Source organism: Vespa velutina, chromosome 7 (assembly GCF_912470025.1).
Source record: "Vespa velutina chromosome 7, iVesVel2.1, whole genome shotgun sequence".
Taxonomy (NCBI): Eukaryota; Metazoa; Arthropoda; class Insecta; order Hymenoptera; family Vespidae; genus Vespa; species Vespa velutina.
The window spans coordinates 9,031,662-9,049,157 of record NC_062194.1 but is presented as its reverse complement, the minus strand read 5'-3'; the positions used below and the strand labels follow the sequence as shown (position 1 = coordinate 9,049,157).

The 17,496-nt window shown below is 35.6% G+C and overlaps 2 protein-coding genes across 7 annotated transcripts in view; both read left to right on the top strand.

Moving 5' to 3' along the window:
- LOC124950394 overlaps nt 1-17,496 on the top strand; it is a 43,913-nt gene that overhangs the window by 12,263 nt on the left and 14,154 nt on the right. The gene's annotated exons all lie outside the window — the stretch shown is intronic.
- The window catches only part of LOC124950387 (protein tramtrack, beta isoform), a 39,936-nt gene that overhangs the window by 11,998 nt on the left and 10,442 nt on the right, over nt 1-17,496 (top strand). For 4 of the 6 annotated variants that reach the window (XM_047497000.1, XM_047496996.1, XM_047496999.1 and 1 more), the window contains exons 2-4: nt 2,221-2,664; nt 2,782-3,523; nt 3,687-3,746. In XM_047497000.1, the coding sequence (XP_047352956.1) occupies nt 2,446-2,664; nt 2,782-3,523; nt 3,687-3,746 (1,021 nt within the window). In that variant the 5' untranslated portion in view covers nt 2,221-2,445. Of the gene's footprint in view, nt 1-1,509; nt 2,077-2,220; nt 2,665-2,781; nt 3,524-3,686; nt 3,747-10,266; nt 16,356-17,496 lie in introns of those variants that run through there. The other 2 variants (XM_047497001.1, XM_047496998.1) reach the window with 2 other exon arrangements.

Here is a 17,496-nt window from a genome sequence, read left to right as displayed (position 1 = left end):
TTTTGTCATCTACCTTTTGTTTTTTTTTCCGTCTTTTATTTCTTTTCCTTTTCCTTCAACGATACAAGCACACTTCTTTTCTTAGAAATATCATTTAATAAGTCAATGACGAATAATGGAATTTGTTGTCATTGTCGTCGGTTGAATGTGGCAAAGTCATCTTGTAAAATCATCGGAGATATACATCTTCGTGAATTACGCGTTAAAAGGAGAGTAAGAAATAGAGATAGTGAGTGAGAGAGAGAGAGAGAGAGAGAGAGAGAGAGAGAGAGAGAGAGAGAGAGAGAGAGAGAGAGAGAGAGAGAGAGAGAAATAGGGAGCACCTGGTTGCATTGTACATTTTTGCAGAATATATAATGTTTGTTAGCACTTGTGACAAGTGACCTTCACTTTTTTCTCACTGCTATCGTCGGAATGATATAGTTTTTACATCGTGAAACTTAAATAAGTAACATTTAGCAAAAATCTCAGTACATTTATGAAAAAGGAATAAGGGTAGGAAGATTAAGAATTATCTTTCCTCGATGTTTAAAAGCTGGCATGTTTGACATAAGGAAGGTGATGCATAGCGATGCGCTATTCACTGTGAAAACCGTGGAATCAACAAGGTCATCCAAGGTCGCATGTTTAAGGTTATACTTCGCTAGTGCGAATCGTGCTCGCGCGAGCACTCGATCCTTGTACTTATACACACAGATGTGTGAGTATAAATGCATGCGTAGATGCATGCAGGCGAAATCAGTAAAACACTACCTAGGCATCGATCTGAATATGCGTAGAAAATGCTATTGATTCACTCAGCTGACCTCTTCTTCCCGGCTCATATGTTTCATCAGCTTACTTCTGCTACTGCTGCTGTGATGAAAAAGTGCTTTTCAATTTTTGAATACCTTTTTTTTCTATTCCATTTTTCACTATATTCCCAAGTTTGTTGTATCAGTCATTGATATAATGCAATCATACGTCGATCCTTGTATTCTTTCTGCCTTTTTAATTTTCTACCAAACGAACGCCAAGTATCCATTTTATAGCGTTCCTTTTTTTCTTACAGTCACATAACGGAGTTCGAAAAATATCTATTGTGGTCACGTGACCAGAGTTCATCTTTAAATATGGCGTCAAGTATATACTGTTTCTCCTTCTTCGTTTTTACCGACGGTTGAAGAATGTATACTTTCCTCTCTTCTTCCTTGTGAAGGGAGTTATTCTGTTACTTGCTTTGTCTCTTTTCTTATTCTCGTTGCTTATCTTCATTCGATTGTATCGTACGATCGAAATCAACTGAAGGGTGTTTCCTTCGATAGATATGTATATCAGATGCATAAAATATGTCTATCGTGTCATCCTATAACACTATGTCGTTTCAGAATATCAATGAAGAGGTCAAGAAACTAACCTAAATCTTTGCATATCGATATCAAGGCTATATATATATATATATATATATATATATATATATATATATATATATTCGTTATTGTTGTCAAATAATAATCTAAATCATAAGAGTTTGAGGATTTTTAGTTCGACATTTGGAAATTCTTTCGGCTATATTATATGTCGCGTCTTTCGAAAATTCCCCTTGAGAGGATCATAGAAAGTCATCCTTTGCCACGCCTTCGCAGTCTTGGCGGAACGAACGTTGCATACGTGACCATGATTGGGTTGGTGAAGGGGTGAGGAGAGAATTACATAAAAGGCACGAACCGAGCGAGTCGCCTATTCGCTCTGCCTACGTTTTCCAGGGTCGTACACCCACGTTCATAGCTCGTACACATCGTCGTCTCCTCGGGGGCTTACGCGCATGATTATGCACGCAGCCGTTATCGTCGTACCATGTATATATAGAAAGAAGACTTGCTAGCTGATTGCAACATAAGGAACAAAAAAATAAAAAAAGAAAAAAAAAAAAGAATATCTCATTCATTTTGATATGCATTGCGTTAAGTGTCCTTAACATTCCGTACAAAGTATCAAGGAGTAATACTTAATCTGTAAAATAGGGTGAATCAGTCGCGTGTCTATAAGCGACACGTACTACTCGTTTGGGTTCCTTCCAAGGTGACGATAAGAAAAGTAGGCTAACTTATGTAACGTTAGAGTACGTTCACCCGTTTCAAAATTGAATAGTTTCTTTTAACGGATTGATCGTCGTTCGCTATGATGTGCTGTTGTTCTAAAGGCTCGATGATAAAGGTTAATTTTTTTTATATATTTTAGGTCGCGAGGGTATAAAGAATGATATATCGTGGCCGATGAAGAAGAGAATACGAATACAAGTGAAAGAAAGAGCGAGTGGCTTCGTCGAGGAAGGCGAAAAAAATCGACGACGAGGCGGCAGCAGCAGCAGCAGCAGAAGCAGCGGCAGCAGCAGAAGCAGCGGCAGCAGCAGAAGCAGCGGCGGCAGCAGCAGCGACACAAGCAAAAAAATCAACACCAGGTCTGATGTTAGCGGATATTAACGGTAACCTGGCGGACCTGAGAAGCGAAGCGATGGCGTCGCAGAGATTTTGTCTGCGTTGGAACAACCATCAGAGCAATTTACTCTCCGTTTTTGATCAATTGCTTCATGACGAATCCTTCGTTGATGTTACACTGGCCGTTGAGGGTCAGCTGCTTAGGGCGCATAAAATGGTCTTATCGGCGTGCAGTCCTTATTTTCAGGTAAGAAATGAGAAAGAAAAATTAGATGATCTCAGAAAAAAAGGAAAAAGAAAATAATAGAAAAGTAAAATAAAGAAATGGAGAAAGAAATATAAAAATTACGTATATTGTTTTCAGGCTCTATTCGTTGGTCATCCTGACAAGCACCCTATAGTTATTCTCAAGGACGTCCCATATGTGGATATGCGAAGTCTTTTAGACTTCATGTATCGTGGTGAGGTGAGCGTCGATCAGGATAGATTAACCGCTTTCCTGAGGGTCGCTGAGTCTCTAAGGATAAAGGGTCTGACCGAAGTAAATGAGGACAAGTGCGATTTGCCCAGCATCACGTCATCACTTCTTGGCAATCAAAACACAATACCTCCACCACCTCCGAACCTTCACCGAATAAACCAAATCGGACCTCATCATCATGTATCACAAAAGAGGTTCCATCATATGTCGAACCATCCGCTTCTTGGTTCAGCGTTAACAGCGCCAAAGAGAAAAAGGGGTAGGCCGAGGAAGTTGAGCGGCTCCTCGGACACGCCAATTGGCGAGGCTAGTACTGGGCAGGACCTACAATCTTGTTCGAGTACTGACCTTGTGCAAGGTTCACCCGAAATGATGGAGATGAAAATGGGCATCGATTTCCAGAGCGAGACAACTGGCAATAATAGGAGTGGTTCTTCGACTAGTAGCAACAATGTCAACAGCAACAATATCAGTAATTCGGCCTCGGCGGCGGCCAATTTGGCTGCCAGTTCGTTGTCATCTGCGAGAAAGGACGAACCAACGGAAAATGGTACAGAGACTCACGAATCGTTAACGCCTAGAGTTAAGAGAGAACCAGAACCAACGCCCAGTACTTCTGCGCAAGGTTAGTAGTCATTTCGTATTATATATGTCTTTATAAAGTACTATGAATCGTATAAAGTTTAATGTTATTCATTCTATTCAAATTCAAAGAAATCTTCAACTAACGTTTATATATCTAATTAATTGATTTTTTTTCTTTTTTTTTTCTTTTTTTTTTATTTTAGCCTCAGAAGAAACCTTCGCGCGGCCGCATAGTAGACAAGGGAGCGAAAGTTTCAAACAAGGTAAGAGTTCAAAAAATTCGGCTTACATGATTAACAAAATAGTTGCGTGCGTCTTAACGCCAAATCGCTGTTAACGTTGTTTAATCCTAGGCGGGCGCAACTTAACGGCTTTTTTAATAATAATATGCCATGTGGACGAAAATCGTCGCTGACTATTTAATTTCTTTATTGTGTCATTCTTATGACACGAGATATAAATATGTGTCCTGTTGCGATTCTCGTCCGCGTCCTGCTCAACCTTTGATCGTGCGTTAAACGAATAATTAAAATATGCCCTACGGATAACGAAAATATCAAGATAACATTTTCCCGATCAATTATATTATGTAATTAGAAATGATGTACTTTATCCATAACTTTATACGTTTATGCACCGTTAGTTTTTCTTTTTGCATACGATAAAAGAAAAGAAATAAACGTGACAACAAATCGAAAATAATTCTTACATGGTGTGCATTGTATGATAATGTCACGATGATTAATATAAAAAGAAAATTATTTTTCTTATATTTTTTTTCTTTTTGTATATTTCTGTTTTTAAATATACACACAATATATATATATATATATATATATATATATTTATTTATTTATTTATTTATTTATTTATTTATTTATTTATTTATTTACATTTCCCCGTCTTATCGACAAAAGTACAACAAACAAAACGTAATGTTTTCTACTCTTGGTTTGTACAAAAGTCGAGAAGACACATCGAACCAGATTGATCAAATGCTTTTGTGTCGTCTGAAGCTTTCCTATTTCGATTAGAAATGTTTCGCCGAAACGATCTGTCGAATTCGGACGACGTTGACAAAATTGTGAATATTATATTACGACTATCTCGTACGATTCGTCGAAGTCAATCGACGACAATTTTAAGAAAAAGGAAGACATATTATTTCACAAACAGCTTTCTTCATACGATTGAGAAAAATTATTAAACAACGAGCGACATGAATGACGATTTAACAAGTCGTCGTTCATCCTTTTTTCTTTTATGAAACAATGCTTTTATGACATTATGTTAATGTATTCGGAAGAGGAGGATCGATCACGTGTATATTTAAGTTTAATAATAAAATTATATATATATATATATATATATATATATATATATATATATATATGTACGGTGGCGGATGGACGACTTAAACTGCTATACGATGTGCTAATTGATTTAACTTTTCAGAATTTCACCTGTTAACTTCGTCTTACTTCTCTTCTGCGCGACTGCAACTACCCACGATGCAGTATCGCAGCGAAATCTATACCTGGGAGGCTCTTAAATAGGCACAATGAATATATACATATTAGTAGGAAAAACGAAAAAAAAATACGAAAACGAAAATGAAAAAAGAACAAACAAGCAAACAAATAGAAATGTATAAATCCTCGTAGAAGCGCTCACTCGAAATAAATATCGGTGAAATCGGGAGACATAACGTCGGCGGAGGATTTTCGTTGATTGTCGTTAACGAAGAAAACCTTAAAAAAAAAAAAAAGAAAAAGAAAATTTTCTCGGGTGTACGTTCGTTCGTTTGTTCATTCGCGCTCGTCGGTGCGTTACGGGAATAAAGAAAGTACGGAAAATACGAATGTAAACATTGGAATCACTTACATGCGCGCGCGACGGTTAATTTCGCATTAAAAAAGAAAAAAAAACAAAAGACAAACAAAGGAAAAGAAGATAGAAAAGAATATTTTCCTTTTCGATGCACAAACCGCCGCGACGAGAGGGAACTCTTGTTAAAAAAGATTTTAAACACAATTGCGTGTAGTCTTTCTTCATGGGGTTTTAGAGAATTAGAACGATTTTAGAAAACGAAACATAGAGAAGAAAACTTGGGGATGGGAGGGGGGTTAGAGAGAGAGAGAGAGAGAGAGAGAGAGAGGGAGAGAGAGAGAGAGAGAGAGAGAGAGAGGAGAGAGAGAGAGAGAGAGAGAGAGAGGTGAAAAGTGAAAGAAAAAGAAAGCAAAGAAACAAAATATCCGTCGTATTTAGGGAATTTTTAACGAGATGATACATAAATACAGTCGACTTGCGTTAGACGTTCTGAAGATTGACAAGAAATGATGGAAAATCTCATAAGAATATGATCCCATAAACTATCGCCCCCAACGAGCAAACGGCAAACATATATGTAAGGGCCGCACCAATTGACTTTACCTTTTTTCTCGCTGACACGCTAACAATACTCACGCACTTTTTTCTCGACTCGCTTTGGCGATCGTTTCGGACTCGTGTTTGTAATGATACATACATACATACATACATACATACATACATACATACATACATACATACATACATACATACATACATACATACATACATACATACATACATACATACATACATACATACATACATACATACATACATACATACATACATACATACATACATACATACATACATACATACATACATACATACATACATACATACATACATACATACATACATACATACATACATACATACATACATACATACATACATACATACATACATACATACATACATACATACATACATATATACATACATACACGCATACAACTCACATACATACACACACATAAATACACACATATACATACAGCCAGCCAGCCAGACATATATACATACAGCCAACAGACACACAACTAATCATCAGATCTCTTGACGTATTGTGCAAGTCGATTGAACAAATTTTTCAAGAGAATGTTCTATGCAATTGTATGTATTATTGTATGAAACTCGAGAGAAAGAGAAAGAGAGAATGTGACTTTGTATGTATGTATGCGTATGTGCGCGCGCGTAAGTGTGCGAAAAAGAGGAAGCTGTCGTCTCGTAGAATCCGTAGATAATTTTCCCGCAATAATGGCGGGATTTTCGGACAAATTTTAGGACGTGCTACCAAATACATGAGATTCCCTTTTGATTATCTGTAGCCTTCAAAAATCAAACCCACCATCCACCGATTCTCGCCGAAAACATATTATACCCTCGTAATGTATAATCGGCCAATGAGCAGCGCCTTTTTTTTTCTCTTTTTTAATTTTTTTTATTTATTTATTTATTTATTTATCTGTTTTTTTATTTTAATTCTTTAATTTTATGTTCTTATTTTATTATTTGATTTCGTTTCTTCATTTTTTATTTTTATTCTTAAAAGTTTCATTCATTCGTTATTTCTTTTCATCTTTCGTCCTTTTTTTGCTTCTCCTCTTTTGTCTCTCTCTCTCTCTCTCTCTCTCTCTCTCTCTCTCTCTCTCTCTCTCTCTTTCTTCTTTTTCTTCTTATATGGTGTGCCTTTTCTGTATTTTTCTTTTTCTTTTTATTCTGTTTGTATCTTTATCTTATCACCGACGCTATGCATTCCATATTTCTCGTCCACGCTCGTGACCATATTTCGCGCCAAATTTTTTTCAACGATCTTCCGACTATTTTTATTAGCTTTCTCGATCACTCAATTTATTATATGCTACTACCGCACGAATAATGAGAAACGCTTCGCTGCCATTGGCCACTGGTAAAAGGAGGGGGTGGAGCCAGCTTTTAACGGTGCTTACTTTTTTCTAATATCTTTATTTCATTAAACGCTGGTTAATTTCTTTGCATTTGTATGTTGCAAAAAAAGTAAAACAAAAAAGTAAATAAATAAATACAATATAATAAAAAAGTGTTATGAGAAAATAAGGAAAGATTCGCGTGCGATTGACACACGCGACGAGTGAGGAGAATGAGAAGAGAGAATTTAAATGAAAAAAAATACATATATAGATATACTAAAAATGAATTAAGTTAACATACATATATGTATACGTATATGTATACATACGTATATGTATACAATACATATATACATATATGTATACAACGGACGACGAACGTCGACGGGTTTTGTCGCTTCCGCCTTCTCTTGCGTTCTCGTTGCCTGAGAATATTTAACGGCAGAAGAATAAAGCGGAAAAATATGAAGGAGTGAGTGCAAAGGAAGATAGAAAGAAAGACTGATGAAGGGAAGAAAAAAGGTAGAGTTAGATAGGTAGGTAGGTAGGTAGTTTTATAGATAAACGAACAGCTAAGTAGTTAGGTGAATAGGCGGATGGTTGAAATATTATATAGATAGATAGATAGATAAATAGAGATAAATAGATAGATAGATAGATAAATGACAATGAAAATGGGAGGGAGAAGAATCCGAATAACGTGTTATACTTGTATACCTCCGGACAACAATGAAATTTAAACGAAATAAAAATTACAATGGAAGAAGAAAAAATAAAAGATAAGCAAATAAAGTAAAAAATTGAAATAACGAAAAAGATCAGAGAGAAAGAGAGAGAGAGAAAGAGAAAGAGAAAGAGAGCCGTGAAATCAAAAGTGCGACGTACGTTGTTTTTTTTTTTTTTTTTTTTTTTTTTTTAAATCTATCGTCAATAAAAAAAGAATCTGTAAACGCAGGCGCGCGCGCGCGAGGAACAGTGTGGTTCGAAGATGATCAAGAATCGCTCAGTAGTGTGACCGTGAACGTGTTGCTTTGTTCTCTTAACGCAGGTGAGTTGAGATTATCTGAGTCACCGTTTGAATTTACAAGAGATTAATCTTTTGTGCGGGGGAAGCGTGGGAACTTAGGGAGGCCAGCCGCTCAAACGAAAAACTTTTTCTTTTTTTTTTAAAAATACGAAAAACCAAAAAAAAGAAAATTAAAGAGTCGTTTCAAAAATGCCAGAATAAATAAGTTAATAAAAAGAGAAAGCCGAATGAATATACATAATTCTTTGAAAAGAAGTATAAAGAAACTACGCATATATTATTTATAATAATATATGAAGTCGAAAGCGGAATATACGAAAATTAGAAATCGTACTTTTTTCTCTCAAGCGTCCTCGATCTCGATGGATCGTGTCTTCCCGTAGAAAGGGATTACGGACTAAACAGGACAAAATAAGATTGGACAAGACGAACAGACTCTCATACGACATACGCAAGATTCTCGAATGAAAGATCGTGCATAGACGCGTTTCGTTGTATATATTATTGCAATGTATATACATATACATAAATACATAAATCATTTAATCATTAACAATATCAGTAAAATAGAACAAAGTAGATGAAACACATTTGTACGTATGCGAGCAAATTTTTCGTTTGCTCTCCTACGTATGTTCGTGTGTGTGCTTATGTGTGTATTTAAAAAAATCCACGGACCGAAGTTGCATTGTTATTTCTATATTTTTTCTATGCTTAGAAAAGAAACAAATTAAGTAGTTCGAGAAATTAACGCTCGATTTGGATTTTTTTTATTTATTTATTTATTTTTTTTTTTTTTATTGTTTTTTACTATGGACATAACGCGGACAACGTGTAATGTATATCTCATTTTAGACGATATAGAAACGAGAGAGAGATAGAGATAGAGATAGAGATAGAGATAGAGACGAACAGAAAGATAGAGAAGGAGAAATACATTCGTTTGTGCGTGCTAACGTGCATACGAGCGCGTATATATTGCAACGGGAGAAAAAAGAAAACTAAATCGGGAACGATATGTTGTAATATGCGAGCGTGATCCGACATTCTGTAGTGGAGAGGGTGGGGGAGTTGGAACGAATAGACTTTTTTAAAAATGCGAAATTGCACGATCATGTAGAGGTGGCGGGAAATTTATTCTTTTTTTTTTTGCTTTTTTTGGTTCTTCAAATTTGAAAACCGTGATGACGAATTATAGACAAAGAAAGAAAGAAAGAGAGGAAGATAGAGATAGAGATAGAGAGAGAGAGAGGGAGAGAGAGAGAGAGAGAGAGAGAGAGAGAGAGAGAGATAGAGAGAGAAAGAGAGAGGGAGAGAGAGGGAGAGATAGTGAGAGTTAGAGATAGAGAAAGACATAAAGGAGAGAAATATAGAAAGAGAGCGGCAACGAGAGGATGATCGAGCGAAAGAGAAAAAAGTCGGAAGAAGGATAAAAGACACGACGTGTACGGACGTCCTAGAGGCAGATGAAAAGAAATCAAATTCAAATTTAAATTCAAATTCAAATTCAAATTCAAAAAGAAAAAGAAAAAAGTATTTGAAGTACGAGATGAGATAGCGCGATTCGAAATTTCGGTGACACATTTTGCTGGCTCTACCCTTCCTCTTGCTTCCCCCACAAATTTAGTAATACGTTTATATATATGGAAATATATATATGTATATACATATATATATTTATTTATTCATATATATTTAATATATATATATATATATATATATGTATGTATGTGCGTGCGTGCGTGCGTGCGTGTATGTGTGTGTGCGCGCGCGCGTGTGTGTATATATATATATATATATATATTATAATTTTATAGTATACAATCGCATATCAATTAGTTATAATCTATATTATAGAAAAATAATTGATTTTTATTATTAATTACTATTACTATATTATTTATCACGTGTGAGATATATTAAGGAATGAAATAAAATACGGCGCGGGCTTAGCAAGAACATCTTAAAGAGGAGTCTTTTCTTAAATTGCAGACTCGGAGGAAACGTCGAGTGGCTGTGGTTCGCAATCGCCGACGCATATACGCATCAACTTTGAAAAGTGCTTTCGCAAGGAGTACAGCGCGTCGAGTCTACAGGGCAAATCGGCTACGTCTGCGGCGACGGCGGCGGGGGAGGAACCCCAACAACATTCCGACTCGGAGTCGGAGCAGAAAATGTCGAAAGACAATCTGAGCAGTGCCATATTTAATCTGGTCGCCGGCGAGTCGGAGATCAGTCAGAGCGATTTCGAGGGTTCGTTTAAGGTCGAAAACGAGAGAACGGAGGGCTCGGTGCGAGACTTTTGCGTTAAGGAGGGCGACGTTTATCGGTGTACCGTATGTCATCGTACCTACACACACATCAGCAACTTTTGCCGGCACTACGTCACCTCGCACAAGCCTAACGTCAAGTACTATCCGTGTCCGGTCTGCTTCAAGGAGTTTACAAGAAAGGACAACATGGTCGCCCACGTTAAGATCATTCATAGTCTTAAGCCGCATATGAATGTCAGTAATAGTGGTAGCAGTAGCATGGGTCAGCAACGGTAGGCCGCTACCAAAAATGGCCATGATTCGGAAATCATTCATTGCGATAATCTCCTGCTGTTGCCTCCTCTCTGCGAGCTGCCGCATCATAAACTAGGCCGCATCATCGAATATGCGATAACAAGAGGATAAGAAATAAGAAAATGAAAATGAAGATGAAGAAAATGAAAATAATGGAGTCGCAGAGAGGAGGCAGAATGCGATCATTAAAATCGCTTCTGCTGACACGAGAAATAATCCTTAAATGGAAAGAAAAACAATGTTCTCGCGAGATTAGGTCGATTGAAGGATTCTGGTAGTAGAGTTTTGGAAAAAGAAGAATCATGCTTAACTGTTTCATGAGAGTGACACAAAAGATGAAAAGATGAATATTTAAAGAATTATTATGGCTGCCTTGGACGAAGTTATATGGTTTGAAAGAAAATCCTTTCTAGCGTGATTTTAGTTGAGGTTTATAGCTTTCTTCAGATTTATCGTCGAGTAAAAAGTTGTAACGAAGAGAACAGATCGTATATAACGAGATCGAAGGGCTCTACTTTCTTGAAAAGAAAAGTGGTGAAAAGATGGAAGGGGAAAAAAGAAATATTGAGCACGCGTGGAACATTTAAAGTTACAAAACGAACGAGCTTTACCGCATATCTCCCTCGTAGGGATTTAGCGGATTATACACAGATGATTATATGAATTTAACAAAGAAAAATTTATTATTATATTAAAATAACAACCGTTCGACTCATGGCGTCACGTCAACGTGAGTTACACGTTGTTTGGCGGCGGCCAGAGAATGCGGTTATAAAATATAAAATACGAAGTGGGGATTGGGGGGAGGGGGGAATAAGTGTTGTATAAATATTCAAAAGAAACAAAAAAGTGTAATGAGGAAGAAAATACTAATTGCAGAAAGAGAGTATATTTACTACTTGAGAGACTTAGTATAAAAATAATAATTACGCAGAAAGAAAATCAAACGTGTTGTACGTGTAGTAGTTGATACATTTCTAAAAGAATAATAACATGCGCTTAACACGAGGTTATATATAAAACACGATCGTTTTGGATGCATAAGTACGCGATTATAAGTAAATAAGGGAACCACGTAGACTGAGTAAATGCAATATTACGTACGATGACCGTTCGCCTCCATGTTGTTGAGTCGTTTGTGGATGAGCTTCTTCGGAAAGCTCGGTTTATCGCGGTTTATCGCGGTTTATCGCGGTTTATCGTTAGTAGCGCACGTAATTCTTATCGATGATAAAATATAGAAAGAGATAGAGAGGAACTAAGGCAGGAGGGTAAGAGAGTTGTGAAGCGAGCTATAAACGTCGTTACGCGATAAGACGTGTGACGTGTATAATAAGAGAGACCGGGGTTTTTGAAGAGGTGGTGGAAGGCAGAAGGAAATATCGAACGACAAATTTTTGGAGCGGGGCATGCAATTTTTTTGAAAGACTGTAGAGGGACGATTTTAACGACACCAAATACAAGATAGTACTGACATTGGATAGACTGAAGGCACTCTAGTAGTAACTTAACGCCGTGCCATGCTGTATCGTACCCGATCGAGCTATGCACGTCGTCGGCCCGTCGTCGCCGTCATCGTCCGGGCCGACGACGATTGATCTTTACGAAGTCTGTGCGCGTCTCAGGGCATGTTATTAAGATTTAAGTATAACCGCGCACGCGTGTGTATGTGTGTGTGTGTGCGTGGCGTTCCTGTTCTCGCTTATATCTTCTTAAAATAGAGGACGAATGGGGGTAGGAAGGGAGCTTGGAAACAAGAAGGAAAGATATAGTGGATGGAATTGAAGAGATATCAAGAAAGGAAACAAAATTTACTAGTCTATCTGTAGAAAATTTAAGATCGCTTACAGGAAATAAAATAAAACAATCGACGACTGTATTTTCTATATACATTATATTATCTCGAGTAATTTCAATTTCGCGTTTTTAAAATATTCTTGAGTCGTGTTTTTAGAGGGAACGAACCTTTGGAGACTGACTTACGTTTTTGATTTATTCAAGATAGTAGCAATGGAAGAAAAAAGGGGGAACAAAAAATAAGAGTAGAAATTTAATCCTGAAGATTGCTCGAATGTGGTAAAAAAAAAAATGGAAATTGAGAAAGAAATTGAGATCCTTTACCCAAAAGTAACATATTTTGTCTTTGAAAAATTCTTGGAGCTTAGAGCTGGAATAGGATTCGAGGGTGAGAGATAGAAGATATGTACGCAACCGCGAGAGCTTTGAAAACAAAAAAAGAAGGAAAACAAACAAAAGAAAAACATTTTTAAATATTTGGCCGAAAGGGTTACGACTATGGCAATGGTGTATAGGCTTAGTCACGAGAAAAAAGCACTAAAATATACAATCGTAGTTGTAATGAAATAATATTTTGCACGTTACACTCTGACGGGGCTCTCTCCAGCCAATATCTGCGTTCGTGGTTGGCCAGTTCCGCAAACGGAAATCTGCCTTACACGTGGACGACGACAAGGACAACGACGACGACAACGACGACGACAACGACAATGACGACGACAAGGACGACGACGATGACAACAACGACGATGAATCGTTTGTTGTTACGCGGGAGAGGGGACCGAGACGATGATTTGTATACAAATTTTTCTCTTTCTTTTTTTTTTCTTTTTTTCTTTTTCTTTTTTTCCTTTTTATTTTTTCAACTAGTTGGACATAGACGTTAGACAAGATTAGAGGCTATACGATAGTATAATTACAATATTACAGCTATTAATTAATTATTACGATAACCGAAACCTTCTCCGTTGTTACTTTATATACATATATATATATATATATATATATATATATATATATATATATATAAAGAAATATATATATAAATATATATATTAAAAAAAGAAGAGAAAAAACAGATAAGAACAAAATTAAAACGCTCGCATGAAAATGTAGCGGTGGTAATAGAATGACGACGGGATTAGATAGTTGTACTTGAAAAGTTCTACGCTGTCGCCCACGATTGCGACCAGTGTTACTGTTCGTGTTCGTTCGTTATATTCGAGAGATATCAAGCGTTTAGAAAGATTAAACAAAGAAAAAAGGATGGAAAGAAGAAAAACGATAGAGACGATTAGAAATCGAGGAGGGAAAGATAAAAGTAATATAAGAGGATATGAATTATATATATATATATATATATATATATATATATATATTATTATTATTATTATTATTATTAAAAATATTAGAAGATATCGCCGCCAGAAAAGTATAACAAGGAGAACGAATTAGATTTTACCATGACGTTATGCTTTCGATAGGAGGCAAATGAAAAAAAAAATAGAAAACGAAGACGAGTAACGTATAGGAAGATAGAAAATGGGAATATCGGGCTGAAACATGTCGTCACGTATGCACGTGTGTTTTCCATATTCCATATCTCTTGGGCTCGATTTTGTATCACGAGAATATATTTGAAACTTTCATGGACCAAAGAATAACAGCTATCACCGTCGATGGTGTGTGTGTGTTTATAGATTGATGGATTTTTAAAGGTAGAGCTTAAGATCGTTTTCGTTCTTTGATATATAGAACTACTTCGTCGCCTGAAATTGAAATATTTCGTCTTGGAAACACGATTACGGTCAGACTTGAACAAAAAGGGAAAAAAGGAATCGCTTTATGTTTGAGAGATGGGTCAAAGGTAACCCGTCCAAAGTGATCGTTGTTTATGGTGGTTAGCGAATGGGAGGGATAGGGGATCTAAAAAAAAGATGGAAAAGATATAAATTGATATTTGTTCGTACATACACACACATATATATCAATACATACACACACACACACACACACACACACACACAAAATACAAAAAGTGCAAAAAGGCAGCGGCTAGACAGCTTATATCGATTAATAAAGTAAAACGAAGAAAAAGAAATAACAAAAAAAAAAAAGAAAGATAATGAAGGAAATAAGAAAGAAAACAAAATAATAAGTAAAGTTATACACTCACATTTGATAATCACTGAGAGGCTAAGACTAACTCAATTTTAGATGGCAGAAAGATAAACGATGTTACGTAGGAAAACTCTACGAGAGGGCAAAGAAAGCACGATGTTAATGAGGAGATATCGTGCGTTAGATTATATATATATATATATATATATATATATATATATGTATATATATATATACACAATATATAAATAAATAAATAAATAAATAGCAGGGTATAGAGATGCTCCTGGATCGCCTGCAAATCTATATACGTCTCTAGTAAATAAATTTCCGCGAACCGGTTGATTAGGTGATTCTTTTAGTTTGTATCGTTATATTAGTCGACTCGTTAGTAGTTGAAACGTGTAAGGAAAAAAGAAAAATGGACAAAAGTAAAACAAATCGAGCGACTAAGTTTGCTCGATGATCGTTGGTCGGATTTGTAGGCCTTTCATAGAGTTACCGTTGGGAAGATGTACGATTTTTATTAGTTCCCATACACATACATATATACGTATATATGTATATGTATATGTATATATAAAAGTGCGAAGCTACTGTGATCACGATCGAAAAGTTTGGCGTAAGAGACAAAATCGCAAGGAGAAAAACTCGTTAAAAAAAATCATTTCTTTGACTTTTATCTCGACATATCGGCAGGCTTTATACAAATCGGTTGAATTTATTTATTTTTAGTTATTTTTTTATTTATTTATTTCTATTTTTATTTTTATTTTTATTTTTTTTTCTTTTTCTCTTTTCCCTCTCACAAAGATACGTGAAATAACTGTACAACTGTACTTATTTGCACGAAAGAATTTTTTATTTTTTACAAGTAGCATAATCTCCGAATGTGTATTCCAAACTCCTTAGTGGCATCTCAAGGCTCGTGACCAAAGAGTTAAGAATCGATGTCTGTACAAAAAAAAGAATGTGTTCAAAAGAAAAAAAAAAAAAGAAAAAAAAAAAAAAGAAAAAAAGAAATAGGTGAGAAGAACGTAGTAACTGATATCGAAAACGTGTTCTTAAAATTTAATCGTACGCCGACGTTCGTGTTTCGTGCGTACACGCGTTGCCTTCAACGTTGTTATACTTTAGAATTAAGATTGTTGAAAATTAATAATAAATCGCATTATATCGACGGAAGAGAACGTTCGCACCGAGTGCGAGAGAATCGATAAAGATTCTTTTATCGTTTAACGAGAGGTAAAATATTTTCTCTCGCGGTACAAAATTGAAAGTTCAAATCGTCCGAAATCTTTGTAACGAAGAAGAAACGACGTGTCGTCTTAAGGCGTTTTGAATGCAGAAGAGAGAACGTTACTTGTATTTTTCGTTAAAAAAAGGGGGAAAGGAAACAAAACAATAGGAAAAATTGATAGATAGGATATCGATATCACATATTGAAAATGTTTATATATGACGTGACTCGTTGATATTATAACACAATGCAGCTATCTCGACGAGTTCTATTTTGATTTTAATCGAAAAAAGAAAAACATAAAATATGAGGTTTCGAAACGCGTAATGATTTTGTGTTGTTCTTTTTTTTTTAAACGACTCTCTTACGCCAATCGTGGTCGGTATCGCAGTCGTCTCGTTGAAGAATTTCGTGTTAGGAACATATTTTAATTAATTTATGCATCGTGGGTGGAATGGGTTTAAATGAAAATGCATTAAAACGAGAAAGAAAGGAGAAAAAAAGAAAAAAAAGAAAAAATTAAATAGAGTATATTATATTTATACCCGTGTTTCTTGCAAGGGTGTGTCGTGCCAATGTGTTTATTCTTTGTACTTTCTTCTTCTTCTTCTTTTTCTCTTTCTCTTTCTTTCTTCTTCGTTTGCCCTTTATAAAAGGGAACGTTAGTCAAATAAACTTTACCATTAAGTTCTCGCGCATCATTGGCACTGGCGACTATTGCAAAGAAGCACCTTGAAAGAGAACGGAATAAAAAAAATAAGTAAATGATGAGGCTTAAAAAGCAGACTGTACTATCGGATAGATTTTAACACATACACACATAAACGGACACTTACACTTCCAAGAATATTCACAGTTCGCACTTACACACACACACACACACACACACACAAATTGTTTCTTCATTTTTCACTCCTCTTTGTCCTTTGTCGCCGCATACGTCCTTTTACTCTTTATCCTTACGTACCTTTGTCTACTTCATCTGCCTTCCGTCTAGCCGTTTCACTGTGTAGATGTGTGTGCGTGTAATTACACACAAATACACACGACACGTTAATTATTGCAGTTATCATCACCATCATCGTCGTCATCATCATTATCGCCATCATTTATTATTATTATTATTATTATTATTATTATTATTATTATTATTATTATTATTATTATTATTATTATTATTATTATATTAATTATTATTATATTAAAAATTATATTATATATATTATTATTATATTATATTATATTATATATATATATATATAAACAAAGGTTATATATCGAATATATTTTAGCGCTAGTTGGTAAAACCTATTAACGTCGTTGCAGTTTTGAAGGAATGCGTCAGAAAATGAGAGTTAAAAAAAAAACGAGAAAGAAAGAAACGAAAGCGGTTGACTTTTAATTTTATATGTATATACGTTGAATTAACGTACTTCAGTGGGAACCAGTAAATAATATATAGTGGAGTAATCCCCCGTTTGGTGCCTTTTTAAGCGA